Source organism: Lacerta agilis, chromosome 4, assembly GCF_009819535.1.
Source record: "Lacerta agilis isolate rLacAgi1 chromosome 4, rLacAgi1.pri, whole genome shotgun sequence".
NCBI classification, from domain to species: domain Eukaryota; kingdom Metazoa; phylum Chordata; class Lepidosauria; order Squamata; family Lacertidae; genus Lacerta; species Lacerta agilis.
The window spans coordinates 61,975,347-61,998,664 of NC_046315.1; the positions used below are offsets into that span (position 1 = coordinate 61,975,347).

The 23,318-nt window shown below is 42.2% G+C and overlaps 1 protein-coding gene across 1 annotated transcript in view; it reads right to left on the reverse strand.

The window, feature by feature from the left end:
• Window positions 1-23,318, reverse strand: part of PHEX (phosphate regulating endopeptidase homolog X-linked) — a 91,227-nt gene that overhangs the window by 50,725 nt on the left and 17,184 nt on the right. Inside the window, 8 exon segments of the mRNA XM_033147261.1 lie at window positions 1,726-1,819; window positions 4,653-4,819; window positions 5,150-5,233; window positions 6,395-6,487; window positions 6,490-6,513; window positions 8,196-8,264; window positions 9,976-10,202; window positions 10,733-10,819. Coding sequence (XP_033003152.1) covers window positions 1,726-1,819; window positions 4,653-4,819; window positions 5,150-5,233; window positions 6,395-6,487; window positions 6,490-6,513; window positions 8,196-8,264; window positions 9,976-10,202; window positions 10,733-10,819 — 845 coding nt within the window.

Sequence of the window (23,318 nt, forward strand, 5' to 3'; positions counted from 1 at the left end):
GAGAGGTTAGGTCGGGGGTCAGCAACCTGCGGCTCCGGAGCCGCATGCGGCTCTTTTACACGGCTGTCACGGCTCCGGGGCGGATACGCCCGCCCACTTCTCCAGCTGGCAGCGGCCGCTCTCCAGCTGGCCGGCGGCCCGCCCTCCGGAGGCTGAGGGCGCTGCTCAGGGGCGTACCCAGGATCACCTGGCCTTGAACAGCGGGGCAGCGGGGCTCGGAGGCGGTGGGGACGCAGTAGAGGTGGCGCAGCTCAGCCGAGGGCTCTGGCGGGGAGCGCGCCTGAGGCGCGCACGCTCCTTTGGGAAGAGATGGAGCTGGGCGAGCGGGAGGGGGAACTTTGAAGACCCCACCTCCGCCTCTGAAGCAGGCGCCCATGGGAGAGGCCGCCCCCCGAGCCTGCCTGGTGGGACCAACCCTGCCCAGCTCCGGGGGTCTTCCTAGCGTGGGAGGCGGCCTTGGGGCGGACAGGGAAGCTCCGGGGTCGGCGGGTATGTGGGACCCCGCGGCATCCAGAGGCAGCTGGGAGGCGGGACGGGATGGGGGCAGGAAGGGGGCCTTCAGACGCGTCCCCGCACGGGCACTGGAGGCCAGGACTCCTCGGCTGGGTCGTGGGACCGCGGGGGAGGGCTGGCCGCGGTTCCTCTCGGAAGGCTGCTGGCTGCTGCGTCGAGGCGACGACGAGGTAGGCAGCTGCGGGCTGGGCCAGGGGCGGCGGGTGGCGGGCGAGGGGGGAAGCCCTCTTTTAAAAAATGATCGAGGAAGCGGCGCCTGTTTCCCTGCCGCTGCCTCCTTCGCTCCTGGTTCCGCTTGCAGCCTCAGACCGCGCTCTCGCGGGCGCGCGGCTCTCTCCACCCCGGAGCAAGGCCGGGACGTTTTGCAGTTTTTCCTCTGTCCTGAGTGTGTGTTAGGGGAGCCTTGACAAAGCACCTGTTGGCGTGGAAGAGAGGAGTCCTAACTTGGATCTGTGTTCATGTGCAAAATCTATCGCCATTGTCATTAAGGGGGCAGGGAACTCCCCTAAAAAGGTTTGAACACTACGAACTACTACAGCCACCTGTATGCAAGTCAGCACAAACATCACAGGCTTCTCTGGTGCAATTCTGTGCTTTATTTAGCAAGAGATGAGGTTGGAAGAGGTGAACATAGCCTCTGGTCTGGAATATTAAGGGTAAAAGACACTAAGATTATTGTAAAAGCCAGCAGTCTTCAATAAGACATGGGACAAACATTTAACACAAGTGTGCAGTTGAGGACTCATTTTTTAAAAAAACAACAACAAATCTAATATTTGTATGCTGTTGCAACCCACCTTGGATCAGGCTGTGACCTGGTAGTGGTCCCCAGGGTGGATAAAAATGAATGATTTTTTTTTTAATGGATTTTTTAAAAATTTAAATCGGATTTTTTTTATTTAAATCGGATTTTTTTAAAATTTAAATCGGATTTTTAAAAATAAAATGCAGTGTTATATTTGTTTTAAATGTTGCAATGGTTTTGCGGCTCCCAGTTTTTTTTTCCCCCTTCGGAAACGGGTCCAAGTGGCTCTTTTGGTCTTAAAAGTTGCAGACCCCTGGGTTAGGTGATGTTCTCCAACTTCTTTAAATGCATTGAATTCAAGCTTGCTAGCTGGAAGCATAGGGACTCACAGAATCCATCTATCAACTGCTGTCTTCATAAGCTTCACAGGCACACAGGGCATATTGATATCAAAATCTTACACTTACCCTTGAAAACTCCAACCACCTATACTGAAAGCGTCGGCTGAGGTTAAATATTCTCGAATAAACCATTCTCCATACCAGATAGTTGGCAATAGTCCTGTAAAAGCAGATACATCTTTATGTCAAAAAGTTAGACCCATGTGTTGTAATGTACAGCTGTCTGTGACTATAAATAAATAGGTGAATAGACCCCCCCCCCCAGATCAGTGCACTACCTGCAATGGTAGCAGCTTCACGTTGAAAATTAATGAGCAAAAAAACCTGTTAGACAGAAACGGTTGCATGATAACAGCCATTTGGTGTGTGTGTGTGTGTGTGATAGTGGATCTTCCATTTGGAGCATATTTCAACAGTTTTGCATCCTGAGTTGGAATTTGGCATTAGTGCTCCTATGTAAAGAATGGGTGTTCTCCTACACACACACACACACCAAGTACTCATGAACTAATAAAGCAGAAACAATCTAGTTACAAAATCTATAGGAAAGTTTGCCGTAATTAAATGTAATGGGATGTATTGCAACTGTTAATCAGAGTAGATCCATTGAAATAAATGGCCCTAAGTTTGTCATGTTCATTCATTTCAGCAGGTCTATTCTGAGTACAAGTTAATTGGCCACAACTCAATGTCATGATAATCTGGTGATCCTTACCAAACCATCAACAATACATCAACAAATATCTCACACATCCTACTCACATAGTAATAACAAAACACTTGCAGGACAATTCAGATGGCAAGTGCAACCATATAAATTTAAGGAATAGGCTTCCTACTACAGAGAAGTAAACATGGTGTTTATTGGCTTAAGTGGAAGTGGAACATAGCAGGGGTTAGCCCAGAAATCAAACTTTAATTCTGAAAATATATCAATTGATTTTTTTTTTAAAGGAGAGCCTTTGAGCCTATATAGATAAAGATATCCCACTTATCAGCCCACATTCATTCAGGATTAGATGGCAGAGGTTCCAGGTGACAAGGTTTTAAGGCCAGCACCTGCCTCTTTTAGAAATTAAGCACCATGGTACATTGTGCCTTATTCAGCATTTTCGGATATAGAATGTGATAATACTTCTGTAATCCAGTGTTATACACCTGAGGCTTCTGCATGGCTGGATCTCTTAATACTAATGTTCAAAGACATTAAAAACACATTTTTTCAGAGTCAGAGCTAGCAGTAATATGGCACTTCACCCCACTGCCACCTCAGAGCATTTTGGCAGTGCTAGACTTTTCTACCTAATTAAAGACATATCTCCCTCTTTTTTTCAAAGCCATCTGACACTCTTTTGATTGATTCAACAGAACACAAGTGAATGTTGCTGACATAAATATTATAACTGGTTATGTGTTGTATCTAACACTGCTGTTTTGCTTGTGCAACAGACTTCCACTTGCATCTTGAAAGCTGCCCTCCTTTCCTCATCTGTGCAGCTGCCCTGTGCACCTGGGGCATCCTTCAGAACAAATGTGGGCATGGGGCACAGGGAGAGAATAGGAAGGATAAGTCCTGTTGTGTAAGGAGGAATGCTTGCTTGCTTGCTTATGCAGCATTGTACACAACCCTCACACCATCACATTCTTTTCAGAATGTAGGGTTTCAATGTTACTTGATTAATAAAACCAATTCATTGATAAAAGATTGTGGGCCAATCAAAACTGGACCCTGCCCCCAGGTGTTTGTGCTGTGCCCAGAAAGTTATCAAAATCAGGATATTCCATATCAAACTGACCTAATTCCAAGGACAGAGGAACTGCATTATGGAATTTTAGTTATTAGGGGGGAAAGTATATCCTGTCTGATGTATTTTATATCCTTGTGGGAGCTAGCAACAATGAACCAATTAAAAAAAGAAGGGGACAAGCAGATGAAGACCACCTGAGGACCAAAGTACATATGACAATAGTCACATGCAGTACTGCTTACTCTTTCTTTGGTTGGTGGTGGGGTCTCTCTCTCTCTCATAGCCAGTATGGAGACCCTATAGGACTCTAGCAGGGAGACAGAAGGGATTTAATCATTTCCTCCACACACAGGCAATATACATTGCTGATAAATCTCCCCACTACTGATACAGATAGGGGGAGGAGAGATCTACACTGGCTCATTTGTTTTTTTTAATACACACACAGTCACACCTGTACTTTTCAGCAAAGCGTGTTCCATGTTAAGCTTTCTGTCCCGTCCCCACCCCCCACCCCAGCAGGACTATCTACCATCAACTGCCCTCTAGCGAAAGCTTCTGGAAGAAAAAGTGAGGCAAGTCACCTGAGCCTGTTCCAAAAGGGCTTGCTGACATATTTCCTTTTGTTGTGTCTTTCCACCCCTTACCTTCCCTCTCAGTAATTTTCCCTGCTTCCTTCTCTGAATAACATAAGAAGACCCCATATGTCACTAGCAGTACTTTGCACAATGCTGTAGAACTCACCATGTGTGGTAATGCCCTTTATTATGCAAAATACCATGGCTTATGCAGAAGTCATGGGCCCTTTCTGCGAAAGCCGCAGGACCCTCTTGGAGCACCTCTGTTTCAGGGCCTCAGGCAGGATCTTTTCACTTTGCTATCATTAGTATCTGCAATGTTCATGAAACAAACAGGACTTATGGCTGAAGAGCAACAAATTATTCAGTCAAATGATATGCCTTCCCAGCGGTAAGAGGATTCCTTAAAACGATTGCTCAGGTTTCCACATTTGTTCCCAAGCACAGAAGGGCTTTTGCACTGGGGGGGGGGTCATTTGTGTGGAATTGCTAGCAATGAGTTCTCTTGCTGAAGCAGTCACACGATTTTGTTTGCTTAGCAACACCCGAGACAGGATAATGAAAGGGTCCACCTGTGGTTGGAAACCAAGTGGTAACAAACCACAGTATGCCAAGATCCTAAACATTATACTGAAAGTCAAGGACTGTTTCTGAGCAAAATATACACAAAGCAAATTAGAAATCCTTACTTTTTCTTTCCCTTTCTAGTATCCTGAACAAATCCTTGAAGTACTGGGGCACACGAACAATGACATTTTCTGAAGCATCTATGTCCTTAAGTTCAGGATAAAGCTTGGTGTCGATCACCTTCTTAATATATGCCAGCCAGTCAAACTGAAACATAAGCAAAGGTTCCGTTCCTGACTCTTGTAGACAACAACAACAACAACAACAACAGCTTATAAATTAATTACCTACCATTAGCTGAACGACTTAAAAGTTTTGCCTAATTTCAAAGTTGAAGTTCACTGCACAACATCACAAATACTTTGAAACTTAAATAAAATGCAGCTGTATTTAAAATAATAATAGTGAACACCTGTTTCAACTAATTTCATTTAAATTGCCATCTTATGCACATCTGAAGAACCTTTCAGTTTGAAAGGTAATTACACAGTCCAATCAGGCATTAATATAGTCATTTTCCAATTAACTTCAACCAACCTGAGGGATCAGGGTGCTGAGTTCCGATATGTTCATTTTGTTGTACATAGATTCACTAGTTCGATTCTCATGTGGAATCATTATCTGCAAAATATAAATGCAAACAATATTGTTTTCCTCCACAAATCCACTCTGATTTTGCCAACACCCACATAATCTGGATGCAACAAGGTATGAATAGCAATGTTACCTGTTCAGTTTTCAACAAAATAAGTTGCAAACCCATTATTATTATCATTAGCAAAAAATATTCTTTTTCCATAAACATTTTACATTTTCCCCATGTAAGACAATGAAATTCATCTTTATCCATACTAATATCTATCCCTTCCAGTATGAAACGATGTTCAGTTCATAATCCAGGTGGATACCTACTCTACATCAAATGTATCTGAAAGGAAGGAAAATCTAGAAAACTAACTAAGCAGTGGACTAGGAAGAAATTATTGTAAACTACTGATACTGTCTTCAAATTTAGCACTGCAATTAGGCCTGGAAACTAATTGCGAGCCAGGGCAGTCAGTCAGGACTGGCATTATATGCTCAAGCTGTCTTGCTCCGGTGAGCAGGCTGGCACTGAATTTTGCACGAGCAGAAGTTTCCAAATGTTTTCAGCGCCCATCGCAACATATCATTATAGTAATCTAACTAGTTTATTTAGCAGCAGCTGTAAAGAACTCCTACTCATTACATTTATATTCTTGTTAACCCTGAATCCTTCAGTATCAAACACCTTCCTGGATGTGCTACTGGCAGTTGCCTACTTGTGGACATATCTGCCAATTCATCACATTATTATTATATTATTATTATTATTATTATTATTCTGCAGTGGTACAATCGGTTTCTCAAACGTAATCGTTCTGGCAAGACGTTTGACTTCCAAAATGTTTGACTACGAGGTGCAAGGGCTGGCTGCAAGTTCAATGGAGGAAAACTGAAAAAACAGCAGCGGAAGCTGTTCGACTTCTGAGGCGCTTTCAAAAATGGAAGCATTTACCTTCTGGGTTTTTGGCATTCAGCTTCCGAGATGCTCGAAATCGAGGGTACCGCTGTATTATACACTGCCCTTCATCCAAAGATCACAGGGCAGTTCACAACATAAAAATACAAGATACAGTTGTCACTGCATTGGAACTCTAGGAAAGCACCAAGTGAATGAAAAAGTGAAGCCATGTCTACCCCTTTGGACATCCAGTTGCCACAAATGCAACCTAAAACACGCAATTTAGAAAAGCACCTAACCTCAGCAATTTTAACTTCTAGTTTCAATACAGACTTCATGTCCAACTCTGCACGTGAAGCATTGGCCCCCAGAAGCACTGCTGTATCCACCAACTGAACTGGAACAGGGCTTCTCTGTACTCTGATGGGCTAAGAATCCAATTATCATTACAGCTAAACAGAGAATCAACTCAAGCAAACTAAAGTATGCCCCCCCCACACACACACCTTAGAAGCATAAGAATAGTACATTGTTTTCTTACTTTCCTTTTTCAATTTCCTTCGCATATTAATCATACTCTATATTAGCTAATATTGTGCTCTATATTAGCTAACATGCTGCTCTAAGGGCCTATCTAGAAAACCTATTTATTCAGCATTCATCCTCATTTGCTTGCATGAAACATGCACTGATGTTAGATTATATCCATGTTTATTGAGCATTTGTTCTGATTTGTGTATGGAGTGGATATGCAAAAATGAGCATTCAATCAGAATTCATCCTGATTTGCTTGCAGGGCATTTACATGTCTTCCCATTGGCCATTTGTTTGTCCCTTTCAATGCATTTGTAGTATCAGAACTGTTAAGCTGGAAACAACCACTTGTAGTAGTAGGTTGTTGTTGTTAAAAAAGGATTTGTTGTGCAAATCCCCATTCCATCTAGAACAGTGGTTCCCAATCTTTTTTGACCATGTCCCACCTAAGCATCTCTAAAATACCGATGCTCCCCCCCTCCGGTGACATATAATTCTTATTATTCAAAAAGTGAACTCCTATTCACGTGGAGGAAGCCCAAAAGGTCATTAACTTGGTCTAACACATTTTTGAATTGCCCAACTTAAAAATCAAAATGCCCCCCCTGTAGGGCGTGTGCCCCATGTTGGGAACCACGGATCTAGAAGTGCAGTGAGAAATGAATCTACATTTTACTCAGCCTGCAGCAGGAACTCATTGGGGAGAAATTTAAAGGTGAACTAGTTCACAGTTTCCAAAACAAGATGTGAACCAAAAGAGGCATCCTTTGAAATTCACATTTCTCTGAATTTTGCAATACAGTTCTCCAGCAAAGTTCTCTGTGAAAAAAATGCATATACCAGGATAAAATGTGACATAAATGCACATGTTATTGGAAACAGCATACAAAATGCATTATATTAGGGAAAACTGCTTTGGAAAAATTTGCATATTAGGAAAAATTACAAACAAAAAGGTGTATATTAAAATGCCGGTGAGATTTCATGAAAACTAAAAAAAAAAAAAAATGCAAATTGAAGATTGGGAAAAATGCAAAACTGAGAGAAACAAAAGTTGACATAGCCACCCATCCCTAGTGGCTACTAAAGAGAATATATTTTCAGTAATGGCAGCCCAGTTTTGGAATTCTCTTCTCAAATAAGCTTGCCTGGTGCCCCACTGTGGTTCTTCCACCACCTTTTAACCTTCCCAGGCTTTTAAAAAAATGTTTGAGTGTTCCTTAAACACTCAAACATATGACACCACTGATATACTCCGCTGCTGGATTTATTCAGGTCTTGTATTGTGTTATTTTGGTTATGTTTGGGATTTTATATATAATCTTGGTGCTTTACAGTTTTAACTGCTGTTGTTGACCACTCAGATAACTTCAGTTACCGAATGGCATAGTAGCAGATAAATGGAAATAAATAAAACAGTTACTGCAGAAGGTTTAAATCTCTAAACAGGAAGTTAACAGGATTAATCAATCAATCAATCAATTCATTAATATGGTGGCAAAGGGGAAGAAATCCTCAATGTAGAAATTGTTCTCCATTTAGATGCTCAAGTAAACAAATGCTCACGGATTTAGCTTCTGTGGTGTTTTCCAGGTAGTCTTCTCGTGCTGACAGAGACAGAGATGCTTGGTCTAGCTATTAAAAATATGTAAAGAATACAGCATCAGTTCCCATTAAATACACTTCCATAACACTACTCAGTTTCCAATTTATAGTTTCAGTAAGAAAAAGACACACAAGCAATCTTTTAAAAAATGATTTACTAACGTTAAGCGATGAACACATTTAAAAAAAGAAAATAATAATTCAGGCATCCAATTAAGTTTACATTTAAATATTATATTCTGCTTTCTTGGGGACATTGGCTTCTGTATGACATTGGGGAGTTTAGGAATTATACAATAAACATTTTCCCCAAGATATAAATGTCTCCTGGCATATCTAATCTGGGAATTCATTTGATCCTTCAGTAACTAATTAGGATACAAGCATGTTCTTCCTGTAAATCAGATTGCTGTAAATCAAATTAGAGATGAGCTTAGAATGCCCTAAGGAATATAGTTACATATATTCCCCAGACTTTTAGTCATTTGCATATATACATACTAATGACCAGGTTCTGTGATGTTGTTGAACATAGTGGCAAAAGGCTGATAACTCCTACCAACAAAATTAGCTGGAGGGTGTGTAATTATGAGTTTGATGCAGGTTTTAAAGGTATTATAGAATTACTTTCTCACATGTCTGGTGAAAGAAGGCATTCTTTCTGCCATGTTTGAAGATTTCATAATTAAAACATAATGAGTCCAGAAACTAAGGACTCAGCTACATTGGCAAAGAAAAAGCACTTTATATACATTCTTTATGCATTCTAACACTGTGACACCAGATGGCGCTGTGGAGTTCCATTTTTCCCAACCCAATGCCTCATATAACATTTAAAACAGTTAAGTGTTTAACTGAAACACCTCTTTGATGTGTCTAGATCCAGCTCCCCAAGCCACACCCCTGGAACCCCCCGTGACTGGCCCCGCTGCCTGCAGGAGAGTCCATAGCACCAGACTCCCCTCATGCCACAGGGGGGAGTCCCATCCGCCATGGCTGCACCCAGCCACGAACACAGCGTCCCCAAATTCAGGTAAGCAATCCTTTCTGGCACCCACAGGGTCCTGATGTGACAACCCCACCCCCCAAGTCTATCTGGCACGAGTTGGGCAGTTTGGGGGGGGGGAGTTTACAAATACGACACACACATGCATGCCAAAATCACACCACCCCATGGCACAGTTAGACTTCAAAGAAATCTTACATTAGCTTCAGTACAAGGCTCATTTCAAGCCTAATTACATTGGAGGAGGAGCAATTTTCAGGGATCGTTCTCACTAAAAACACTTCTTGCCATAATTAAGCTTCAAAGAAACCTGCTGTATCAATCCTAGTTATTATAACAAGGGGCTGGATTTTTTCCAATCCTAGTTGTTACCAGGGGCTGATCTCCCTGAAGATTGCAGCTGTGGAGGGAAGGTTAACTCTTGTACGTCCAGGAAGATTTCTCTATGTCACTCACTCACACCTATAACACTTATGTGAAACGAAAACACTCTTCTTTTTTAAGTCTCATTGCTGATGAGTGGAGTGGGGGGGGGGCTATCTTCCATGGACGTGCTTGTGCATTGTTGCAGTGTGCAGGCATATGTGTCCCCACAACAGTTTCTCCAATTTGTAAATGTGCCCATTTGCATAAGTTGGCAATTCCTGAACATAATGGCTAAAATGTGGAGCGCTGGATATTTTTAGTGAGCCAGTGAAAACTCGCATTTACCTCCATCAGCTCCCTCTCTCATACCTTTATGATGTGCTCATTAGAGTTCTTATCATCAGAAGCCACATACATTCGGATGAAAACAGAACTGCTATATTGGCCACGAAGAGTAGCCAGGGTCTGTAGCATGCTGAACTTCCTTTCTGACCACAATCCATCAGGCCCAATGTTCGATTCCAGGACAGGCCAGCGGAACGGAGAATGTTTCAGCATGCTCAAAAGAGGCTTGCATCAGTTTTCTCTATTCTTATCTGGAGGCAGAAAAAGCAAGCCATCAGAAGACAACTGCCAGGTAATACCATTTTAAGAGTGCTCATTAGAAATACTGTTATATGTGGAGAGCAACAGGATGTGTATACATAAATTTATTTAAGTAGTAGTAATGTTAGATAACTATCAGATTTCACCATATGGGTATGCATTCAGAAGAAATGTCCCATTAAACATATATGATAGTTAAAATCCCATGCACCAGGGAATACTGTGCAATCAATCTAAGGCAGGTTTACTGAGAGGTAAGCCTCACTTATTCCTAGGTAAGTGTAGCCTAAGCACAGGACTGCATTCTAAAAGTACAAATTATTTAGCACTGATTTAATGGGAGAAGAGCAATAACTGGCACTAGTCATAAAATGCTGTTTTTGCAACATTTTGCATGCTTTGAGATTCGTTTCAAAGCTGCTCATTGCTTGGTATTTATAGAACGATGGAAAATAAAGTGTTTGCTAGTTTCTGTACATTCAGATCCTAACCTGTAACCCTGTAAATGAAAGTTACTTACTCTCATTCATACACGAAGAATAAAGAATCTTAGCCTTCTGTACAGCTTCACTGTCTCGCCTTTTGCTAAGAGGTTTCTCAAGGAGAGCTGTGAAGTCAAATGAGGAGAAAACATTAGTTTCAAGTTTAACCATCCTAGAGTTTTACCAACATCAAACAATAGGTCAGAACATCACATCACTAGAAAATGAACCTGAATTCTTCAGAATTTAATGTTGGTAGTCTAGGAAGACTGACATTCTTGAATCTAGAGGGTCAGGAAATGTTAGGCCCATACACAGTGCTTCATTGTTAAGATGAAAACTTTGGGGGTTCCAAAGAACAGAGAACCTCTGTTTTGAAAGCTTCTTCCCTTCACTCTAGAGGAGGTGAGCAGGCTTTGAAGCTGTAGTAACAGGCGAAGGACATATAGTAAATGGCTCTCTCTTCCTTAATACTTAATTCAAGTAGGACCTGCAGCAAAATCTTGCAGTGTGGAGTGGTACTGTTTAGGAAGCCAACAAACTGTGCCCATTTCTCCCCCATTTTCTATTCCACCCCCCTTTCCAATAATCGGTCAGCATCCCATGGCCACTAAGCACCGTTCGTCCTCATTGGGCTTTTCTTGAGTTTCCCTAAGAATCTTATTTATTTGTCATATTCCTTCAAACCTTGGAGTTTCCCCAAGCTCCTTGTTTGGAAATGGATTAGGGTACGTAACTCTTTTATTTTCAAGGTTACAGGTTGGAATCTGAGCATACAGAAACTGACATATGCTTTTTCTTCTTATATAGCCATGAACACAATATGTATGCCATTAAATGACACAGACAGTTTGTGTTACGGTCAGATGAACATACAAGATACCAAGTAATGTGTGAAGTGCATGCTGAGTTGGTGTCAAGCAATGAAGCACTATAGGGGAGCGGGGAACTATTATATGAACACAAAACTGAGTATCCCTACTTTCCTCTGTGAACTGTCTGAGGGTGCAGAGCTAAGCTCAGACAGTGAACAGGTTCCAGGGTTAAGCCATGTTTCAAATAAATCTCAGGCTACAAGAAGAAAAAAGCTTTTCCATAAATCATTAAAGCAAACCAATATCTGAGGGAAACATTCATGGAACAGAGGTCTCTTCCAGGTGACCTGTTTATTGAGCATTCATTCTCATTTGTTTATGAGGAGGTAATACGATGTTGTGCCAAGCAATCGTTTTCCCCCAATTCTATCTTATCTCCAGTCACTCTCCTTTCCAAAAAAAATAAAAATACCCCTCCCAAAATTCCTTTCCTTTTTCTTGGAGGTGGGTTTATTGTACAAGAACTCCACCCCCACTTTAATTGTGCAGCCTTAATTTGCCAGTACCTGTATTGATTCTCATGAACAAAATAGAAACCGTCCTTAAGTGGTTTCTGAAGAAGTGTGCAAGCACACAAAAGCTCATACCAAGAAAAAAACTTAGTTGGTCTCTAAGGTGCTACTGGAAGGAATTTTTTATTTTATTTTGTTTTGACTATGGCAGACCAACACGGCTACCTACCTGTAACCAAGGTCAATCCGTTTGCAATACAAACATAACTCCTACCTTGAACAAGAACATTAGTTTGCATTACACATTAATTGTGCAAATATTCTCTTAGATGGAGGTTCATAAGGGATAGAGCCATGCACGTGACAACACTAAGAATGTGCACACCACTAACAAAACAAAAGGAGGCGGAAATTGGTCATATTTATATAATTAGCACAGATAGGGAAAGAACAACTAAATGCATTTTTCCCCTTCCAAGACATAGAATGCCAAAGGAAGCATATCAGATTTCATGTAATTAACCATATATATGGTCTCTCTGTGGACATGCAAGGCTTGGATTTGGCAAAGCTATATTTGTGCTTGAGGAACAAGAGGTTTCCCACTCCCGGAACTGCTTCAAATACCATAACAGAGGCAAAAGCTAACTTGCAATGAATTGGACCATTCTTTTACCTGGTGCAATGCTGATTCGGAGTATTCTTCTACTCTGTGTACACATCACTGGCTTAAAACACAGTTGGGGGGGGGTTCCTTGGTGCGTTTCAAGTTGCATTTGCCCATCAGACAGCCAGGTGGGAGACTGGGCAGTGACGTCTTCATCTGATGGAATTGCCTGGTTAGTTTCCCCACCCCATCTCTGCCCCAGGAAAGGAAAATCCCACATACCTGGGATTGCTACTTGAAAAATACTGGGTTCAAGTTCAATTAAAGATGGCTTGGGGAAAAACCAAATCGAAACAGAGTATTTCACCAGAAACGGCAGGATTGCTCTAGACCCTGGGTATTGTCATAGGTACACATATTCAAAAGAGAAGTGAAAGCGCACTACAGCCAGAGTAAGCAGTAATGTGTACACAGCCTACCCGGCTGTATCTGTTCCTTCCAAAGCTCACATGCTATTTATTTATGTATCTGTCTTTATTATAGAACACTATAGCCTGCCTGCTTCCTAGGCTTCTGCAAAGAGTTTCAGTTTTGAATTCTTAAAAGGGAACAGGGAAAGGCTAGGTTGCACTCCCTACAGGGTTTACACAGGACAGTGATCTTTGTGTAGGAAGCAGTGGAAAGACTTAGAAATAAAGAAAACACAAAAGCCTATAGCACAGGGTTTTTACTGCCGTTGTGACAGCAAAATGGGAGAATTATATGCACCACCCTTGAATCCTTGGAGGAAAGGTGGAATATAAATGCAACAAAACAGATTTGTAAATCATTACCTTTCCATTTTCCCTGTTCTATGACCCTGCAATCAGCCCCAAGAACATCTTCCCATAGATAAACCCAATGGATACTTAAGGCAATCAGTAATGCCAGGTTTGCCTGTAATACTAAGCCAAACTACAGCTTAGCATGAATGAGCAACTATGCTGGCGCACAGTAAGAAAATGGTGGCCACTTATCCCCAACTCCTGCTGCTGTCATCCTATTGTGCACTTAGCCACCACTTGGCTTAGTGTTAGGTGCAAACATGGGCTCATGGTTTGTCTCTCCCAAACAAACCTGGAGTGGTAAGCCAACAACAAGCCTTGTTTGGAGTGAGCCAAACCGTGAGCCCAGGTCCACACATAGCACTCAACCAAAGCTGACAGAGGACTGAGGGAAGAGCAAAGCATCCATGATTTTCTTACTATGTATTGGCACACTTTCATATTCACACTAAGCCATAAATAGTTTGGCTCAGCATTAAATGTGAACCTGGTCAGTAATATGCAGCTACCAGCAAATAAGGTTCCTTGGACATCTTGTGCCTGACGTCCTAGACACAATTACCTAGGAGGAAATCCCATTAAACCTAGTAGGGCTTGCTTCTGAGTACGGCTGGTTCCAGGTTTGGGGAGGCCCTCGGGCAAATGCCCCCTCCTTCCCAAAGCACTGCTGCCTGCTTCACTTGCCCTTTCCCTCTGGGCCCCAGTCCATGCAGCCACCCAGAGAGAGAACACATGGCTGATGGAGGGTACCACTGTCTCTTCTAACTCATTGCTTGCAAGCTTGGAGACAGAAGGTGAAGCAAGGCCAAGGATCAGCAATCTCCAGGCAGTGACAGTGGGACCCCTGTAGGAATATGGCTCTTCAAGGGTGCCCTGATTCCAGTTATGCTCCTAATAAAACATGCATAAGACTGCACTGCAAAACAACTATTAGATCATCTCTACTGGAGCAGCTCTCACAACGGATCCTTTTTTGTGGGGAAGGGGGGGTTGCCTGGATTTTAAATAAATAAATATTGAATGTTGACTATTGAACTGTATAAAGGTAGGTTCATATTTATTTTGGAAATATCTGATATCAAAACTATTTTTATTTACATAGTTATATATATATATGATAGAAGACAATATTTAAATTTGGTAATTTATCATTATTATATAGTACTGCTTGTATATTGCTCTATCATTCATTATATTTATAAATACTGTATTGGCCCGAATATAAGCCACACCTTCAAAATCCAAGGGGAAAGAAGAAGAAAAAGACGATACCCGAATATAAGCTGCTCCCTTAAAATTCCACAGGCACTCACACCCATTCCATTTTACCGTATGTCCGTTTCAGCAGTGATATCGTAAAAGCCAATTTTTGAAAGGCCGCGAATTTTCGCGGTCGGAATTAGGAAAAAAAAGTGAGGCTTATATTCAGGCCAGTGTGTGTGTGTGTGGTGTGTGTGTGTAAAATAGCCCAAAACAATAAAATAAACTCACCTCGCTTAAGATTATAATTCAATGACAATAGTGGGGAAGGAATAAAAACTGAAGGGGATGAGCTCAAGTAAAATACAAAGAAAATGGTAAATGTCAATTGTATTGCTACATTTCTTGAGTCACCACCCATAAGCATATCATATACACTCCCCAGAGCATATCAAAATGATCCCCCAGGGGGTTTCCTGGCCTTCTCTTGACCTAATTCTATAACACACTCCAGTGAATAGCAGCCAGGTTGACTTGGAAGAGGATTTACATCCAGCTTGAAATATAAAATGGAAACAGCAGGTGCCAAAGCCAGTTGTTAAGTGCGCTTCAAGGCAGTGGAATGCCATAACTTGCCTCATTAAGCAAGTGTCATCTGTGCACTCCAAAGCAGGTTCAAGGTGTTCACGCTCTTTCTTAAGCCTTCCAAACTCTGCAAATTGCTTTAGTGCATATAACTCAGTTACTTGTGCCAGGAACGTTAAAAGAGGCAAATAGCATTATGTAGCCGGTGCCTTTATTTTGACCTAGCTCAGCAGAAAGAACCACATCAAATCATGCTCAGCCTCTGACACTCCCTGGCAAGTGCACAAAATAGCAAGACAAAGAAACTGCGAGACTAAGGTTCCATTAGAGTGCAAAACAGAGACCCTGCACAAATCAATGCTGACACGAATACAGATCGAACTACAAGGAAAGAACATCACAAGACGAGCATAGGCAAGAATTATGGTCTGAGAGCCAGCACAGCGTTTGTGGGTAGTGTTAGGCTAGGAGTGGGGAGACCCATATTCAAATTCCTGGTGAGACATGAAGTTCATTCATAGTCTAATCCACCTCACTGGGTTGCTGTGAGGATATAAAGGGGAAATCTTGTGTACAGTTTCCCTGACCTTATTGTAGGGAAAGCCTGCAATATGCCTTTAAACATTTTACAGGGAATACCACTCTCTTCTTTACAACTTATTTGGTCGTCGTCACCACCACCCATATCTTAAATGTAACTCTATTCAGTACAAGGCATTTTTAACAATTTGCCCACAAAACATTTTAGTCTGCTCTAAATTGCTTTTTCCTCTGCATTTGGAACCCTACAGGGACCATTAATGCAGTGTTTGGGTAAAAGATTAAGCACCTTGTCCTATACTCAAGATCACCCTCTCCAAAAAAAGCCATTTCTGAAATTAAAGGGGCATCAGCATTTATAGTTACACAAGCCTTTGGTAAGCCTCATTAGACCCTTAGTATAAAGGATTGAGGCCTAAAAGGGTCATCCGTTTACTCACCCTGAGGGGAACCATCAGTCATATCCTGTTCAAACAAAATACAACCTACACTGAAAACTAAGAAGTCCTATAGTGGGTTCTTTTTTCCTGTTTAAAAAAGAAATCTATTTTAAAGCTAACTAATTATATACTTGTGGTTCAGCGTTACCTTTAATCTTACTTGCTATTTCTAGATCCTGCCACTTTCCCAGCCACAGGCCGGCACAATTTCACTCTGGTGTTCATATCACTCAGTTTCCCCACAAATTAAGAATCTACTTTACACATGCTGCCTGTAGCATTCAGTGCTCCTGTTCAGGATACTCCATTCCATTCTCCCACCCATCCAGTTTTACGTTTTCCCTCAAACAGTCACCAATTTGAAGTCACTGAGTATGTTCAGCTCTTTGTTGGGCTGTTGGGGGTTCTCCCTGCCACTAAGGGTCCCCACAGATCTTTGGTACTTCTACAAAACTTGGGAGTTCCCCAAATGCCATACCTCACCTTGTGTGCGGATAGTGCTGTTTTCACTGCAGGGCTAGCACTAAGCTAGAGGCAAGCATCTGGGGTGGAGAGTTCAGTTCACTTATATGAGCTCCTCGCCTGATTTAGAACTCTCTAAGAAAAGGCTTCTAGCCACATGGAGAGCATATGGGGGTAGAAATGACCCCCTACTTCAACTCATGGAGGGCATGTGGTTGATATTTTGCTCTTTGTACCCTGGATTCTATGCCTTTGGCAACTTTAAACATTTTACAAGGAATGCCACTTGAATGTCAGTGTAATGCCACTTATACAAGCCCTTTTTGCAAAATAGCATTTTGTTTCATAAATGCATATCAGAAAATGGTTGTTTTTGTGCATCTGCTGAAACACAACATTCAAGCTAATTCATGGTTTAAATGTTTACAGTAAACATTTTATATTTGACAGCTTGAAATCCTCATGCTTCAACTGAGGAGCAACAGGCAAGAAAAGAGATTTTCTTTCCATGTGGAAAGAAGAATGAACAAGGCATTCTTCTCATCTTCAAAATTCACAGCAGGAAGCAGAGTAAGCCCCACTGAAGTCTGTCAGGCTTACTTCTGAGTAGACAGAGTTGGAAATGTAGCATCTAGTAACAAACAACTTGTATGCACATAATACAAAGTCAACAAACAACACTTCACTTCAGAAAAATGAATCCAATGTGATCCCTTTCAAGACAGGAGCAATTATACTTAAGTAACTATGTAAACAACATACATTGCCAAGCAATTTACATATCTATTTACATATCCTGTGTGCATTAAAAATAAAACCTTTCGTTATAGAGAGCTGACGTGAAAAGCATTCATAGCAAGAGCAGAGGCGGTTTTAGGGTAGCGTGTCTGGTTCGGCTGCACTGGGTACCAGCACCACATGGGGCACCATAACAATAATGTTGAACAGAGCATAAGAGGTGGAGGGGCAAATTTTAGTGTTGCACAGGGCACCGCTGAAATTTGAGAGCCCAGGCGTCTTCTCATAGCTGAGTAAGATTGTCTTCCATGAACACGGTCTTAACAGTGAGTCCATAAGTGACTCTGGAGGCCAATTCTGGATCCACACGTCCTTTCACAGTGGAAACCTAGGTGTCTGGGCAGCAGTTTATCACCGTGAGGGTTTGTCAAACGTGCCTTCCTCTTAGTTCATTTCTCCTTTTCGCCCTGAGTTCGTGCTTTTTCAAAGTCAATGATACCTTTGGTAAAGGCTGTTCTCCAACTGGAGCACTTGCAGGCCAGTGTTTCCCAGTTATCAGTGCTTATGTTACATTTTTTTCAGATTTGCCTTGAGAACGTCTTTAAATCTCTTTTGTTGTCCACCCGTATTTTGCTGTCCATTCTTGAGCTGGGAATAGAGTAGTTGCTTTGGAAAAACAAATATCACCAGTGTCAAAGCAATGATTCTTCAACATCAACTCCGTTGGACTGGTTATGTTGTTTGGATGGCTGATGATAAGTGTAGAATGGGGAGACAGAAGAAGATACAATTGATAGAGATGTTGGAGGAATCTGTTCAACATGAACTATCTGAGAGACAAGCAACTTTTGCTCAAAAATATGGTGGGTATTAAATCAGTCTTTTTCATCTTTAATATTTGTTTATTCACTTATTTGTCCTTCACTTTCTCTCAGGCAGAGGTCTGCTGCACCCCACAGACTAGGCCTATATATGGAAAAAAGTGGTAAGATAGCCCTTCTACATTTCAGACATAACAACTTTGTTTCTGAACACCCTCAAATGGAAGAAAAAAGATATTTAAAAGTGATAAAAAGTTATCAGGAATAGATGTTGTAGGTTTTTTTCAGATAAATAGATGTTCTGATGTTCAGTCCTGTTCTCAACAACAACAACAACAACAACAACGATTATTATTTATACCCCGGCCATCTGGCTGGGTTTCCCCAGCCACTCTGGGCGGCTTCCAACAGAATCTTAAAATACAATGGTCTATTAAACATTAAAAGCTTCCCTAAACAGGACTGCCTTCAAATGTCTTCTAAAAGTCTGGTAGTTGTTTTTCTCTCTGACATCTGGTGGGAGGGCATTCCACAGGGTGGGTGCCGCTACCGAGAAGGCCCTCTGCCTGGTTCCCTGTAACTTGGCTTCTCGCAGCGAGGGAACTGCCAGAAGGCCTTCGGCACTGGACTCAGTGTCCGGGCAGAATGATGGGGGTGGAGATGCTCCTTCAGGTATTCTGGACCGAGGCTGTTTAGGGCTTTAAAGGTCAGCACCAACACTTTGAACACTTTGAAACGTACTGGGAGCAAATGCAGGTCTTTCAAGACCGGTGTTATGTGGTCTCGGTGGCTGCTCCCAATCACCAGTCTAGCTGCCGCATTCTGGATTAGTTGTAGTTTCCGGGTCACCTTCAAAGGTAGCCTCACATAAAGCGCATTGCAGTAGTCCAAATGAGAGATAACTGGAGCATGCACCACTCTGGTGAGACAGTCTGCGGGCAGGTAGGGTCTCAGCCTGCATACCAGATGGAGCTGATAAACAGCTGCCCTGGACACAGAACTGACCTGCGCCTCCATGGACAGCTGTGAGTCCAAAATGACTCCCAGGCTACGCACCTGGTTCTTCAGGGGCACAGTTACCCCATTCAGGACCAGGGAGTCCTCCATACCTCCATGCAGTCAATAGTCCTAGTTAACTCCACATTCAAGCAGGCCACCAGGGAATCAGCTGAAAGGCCATCAACATGGGATAAAGCATCCCCTACCACTCTCTGGAAACCATTTGGATCCATTAAGTGGTGCGGGTGGACTATCCAAATCGATCCCACCTCCCTGCAGATGGGAAGGGTCGTGTAAAAGTCCAGTTGGAACAATCATTCCAACCTTACTTTCCCAGTTTGTTAACAGACAGCAATACAGAGTTCCCTGCTTCTGAAGTAGCAGGGAACTCTGGCTTCATCCAAACCAGGAACTTGGAATGAGAGTGGGGAGAAGAAAGGCAAGATTAGAAGTGTCCGGCTCAAGCACTCATTTCCAGCTTCATAAACTTCAAATCCAGACCAGTATCTTCTAAATGTTCTCCTGCCCATACTGAAAATATATCATTCCAAGAAAAACAGGTTTCTTTACGTTTCAATCCTGTGAGCTGCTATTCTAGTTGAATGTGGATGCAGACTTTCACCACAGCTGCAAGGATTTAAGCCCAGGTGTAAAGGCACCATCCATCATCATACACAAGTCTTCCAGAGCTCAGTGCCACTCTTACGACCACACTGTTTCCTAGAATCTACCCTGCGCAGCTCAGCTGTGTAAGAATTCTCCTTGGTTTAAGAGAGGGCTGCTCAAAGTGAAGATGCAGAAATGCCAGTAATGGCCACTCACTCGTATGGGATGTTGAGAACCACTTTGATGGCTCAGTTCAAATCCTGGACACACCTTGCCTGGTGGGGAGAGGAAAAGGTTGCCTGTACCACCAGGGTAATCGCCATAGCTCAGTGATATAACAAATCCTTTTCATTCAGGAGATCCCAGATTCATATCTAGTTAGGGGCTGAAAAGACCCCTGTCTGAAACCCCGAGAGCACCTGCCAGTGTGTGTAGGCAATACTTAGCTAGAGAGACCAATAATCTGACTTGGTACAAGGCTCTTGTTCTTTTCAACACTTGGCAGAGTGCTTGGCAGAGAGGCAGTTTTCATTTCTAAAGAGCCCACAAAGTCATGGCTGTGGTTTTTATCCCCTGGGAATCATGACCTGACAAAGACAAAAACCTTAAGTATAGTGTCGCAACTTGACGCCACTGCATTCCAGGGAGGATTATAGTTCAAGTGTCAGATTTCTACTTCACTGAAAGTTCCAAAAACTGGCACTCCAGACACAGAAGATGGACATTTGGAGTATTTAAGAACATCCAAAATACTAAGTATATTCTGTCCCAGCTGAAAATAAAAATACAACAGCCGTAAGCCTCTAAAATTAGGCTCAGCCTTTTTATTCTAATCATAGGCCACTTTGCCAGAGCTCCATGCAACAAAGATGGGATGGAGCTGAGGATAGATAGTTCAGTTACTGAAAGGAAGAAATAAAAGGAGAGAAATCTCAGACAATGGGACCCCAAATCTACCAAGCCCAAACCCACCACTCCACTGAATAGAAGCCTTGTGCTCCAATTTATTTATGTAGACATTTATACTTTTTATCCAAAACAATCTTTTGACACTTGGTTCCCTATTATGAATGCATCTAGCACTTGCAGCAATCAATCAATGAGTTCTAATGTGCAATTAATGAGGATTTAATTAATATGTACTTCCAGGGAGATTTCACGAACATTTAACCATAAATCAATTGAAACTGGTATGATAATCCAAGAAAACAACCACCAGTTCACGAAAATTAAACTGAATAAAGAAAGATGATACGGCTAGAGTTTATGAAACGATACACGGGGTGGAGAAAGTGAATAGAGAAAAGTTTTTCTCCCTCATGACACTAGAACTCGTGGTCATCCAAGGTAACTGAATGCTGGAAGATTTAGGATGGATAATATAATATACTTGTTCACACAGCAGCACATTGTCATACTATGGAACTTGCTCATCCAAGGAGCCAATGATGTCCACCAACTTGGATGGCTTTAAAAGAAGATTAGACAAATTCATGGAGGAGAGGGATGTCAATGGCTACTAACCAAGATGGCTACTCTCTACCTCCACAGTTGGAGGAAGCAATGCTTCCAAAAACCAGTTGCTGGAAACCAAGGGAAGGGAGATTCCTTTTGTGCTCATGTTCTGCTCCTTGGTTTCTCACAGGCATCTGGTTGGCCACTGCGAGAACAGGATGTTGGACTAGATGGGCCATTCAGCAGACCATTATTATTTTCTTATGTATGTTCTTTCTTTTCCACATAAGAAGCGATTTTGATGTTGCAATATTTTCAAAATAATATGGAAGCTTTCATGAAAATAACAAGAAATGTAGGCACAAATAGTGCCAAATTTCTAGACTATAGCCCATTTTAAAAGAGCACATCATCCACCTCTTCAGAGTCACACACTCTTTCCTGTCCCACACATGTTTCCACTTCCTTGAATTTACAGAGGCATTTCCCTCAATCTCCTCTTCTCTGGCAAAATGGCTCTCTGCACCACTCAGCCAACCTTAATCCAAAAGTATTGCTATGGCGAAAAGGTCCCTCCTCAGCCTCAAAGCAACAACACAACATTATAGAAATTCCTTCTAAATCTAAAATTGCCCATAACCAACAACACTGAGTGCTCATACCTGTTACACCTTGATTCATCTCTGTTCTGAAATAGCACATGGTGCTGATGGAAGCCTCCCTCCAGTGCCATGTAGCAGCTTACGGGGGGGCAATTTTTGTAAGGGTCACAGCAGGTGAGAGGGTTGAACCCCAAACCTCTTTCCTGCCTTCTGTGGTCTTGATCCTGAATGGCCCCGAGGTGAATAGTTTTAAGAACCATCACAGTAACAAATTCAACATAGCATGTCATTTGGCCCTAAAATCCTTAGGCCCTGGACTTGCCAGAAACCTACCCCCACCTCCAAATTGCAAATTAAAAAACATGAAAACTGCAAAGAAAATTAGGCATGTGTCCTGCAGTGCACTCATTCAGAAGTCACTTTATAGTTAATTTTAAAAAGTCTACCCAGAAGTAAGTTTCTTTGTATTTAATGGCACTTACTCCCAGGTAAGTGGAAGTACAACTGCAGCCTAGGCTTTGGTTTAGAGTTGGTATTGGAGAAAGCAGGGCTCTTGGGTCTTTAACAGCTGTGTGGCTGGCAGGAATTAAACACATTAAGCCTTTTCTAGTACAGTGGTGCCCCGCTAGACGAATGCCTCGCAAGACGAAAAACTCGCTAGACGAAGGCATTTGTCTAGCAGAAGGCTGCCCCGCAAGACAAATTTGTCTATGGGCCTGCCTCGCAAGACGAAAATTTTTCGTCTTTTTTTTTTCCGTCTAGCGAAAGCGCGGCTGTCATTGCCACTTCGCTAGACGAAAAACCCGCTAGACGAAAATTTCCACAGAACGAATTATTTTCATCTAGCGGGGCACTACTGTATGTGAATACAATTTTAAGGAAAGCTTGACTTCTTCACAATCCATCTGTCAGGCATTTTATTACGTGAGTGGTCGCGAATTTATTTTTGGGCCCTCCACTCCACCTGCCAAAGACACAAAACATATGAAAGTGTTATGCAATTCTGTGTCCTCTTTGCAAGTGGGTCAGAGGGTGGAATCCACATACAGTGTACAGGACCCAGAAAATCCTGTTGGCACCCCTGACTCAGAAAGGCAAATGAATCACTCTGAAGGAAATGGAAGCTGCAGCACAAGGCCGGTATAAACCTTCCATAAATATTTTGTAATAACATGCAACCACAGAGCTAAATAAAACTGTCTGATCCAGCAGCATGAACTCTCTTCGCACAAAGATGGTGGCCTCTCCCGCCCAAAAGAAGTGTGTGGGGAAAAAGAACTTGTGGCTTATATCATGTGCAGCCATAAAAACCTCTCTCAGGAACCAAAATGATCTCCTTTACTCACCCCCAGTTTCCCACATAGCCATTATAAAGACAGCTCATTTGTCTAACTTGCATAATTATCTGCGTTTCCTAC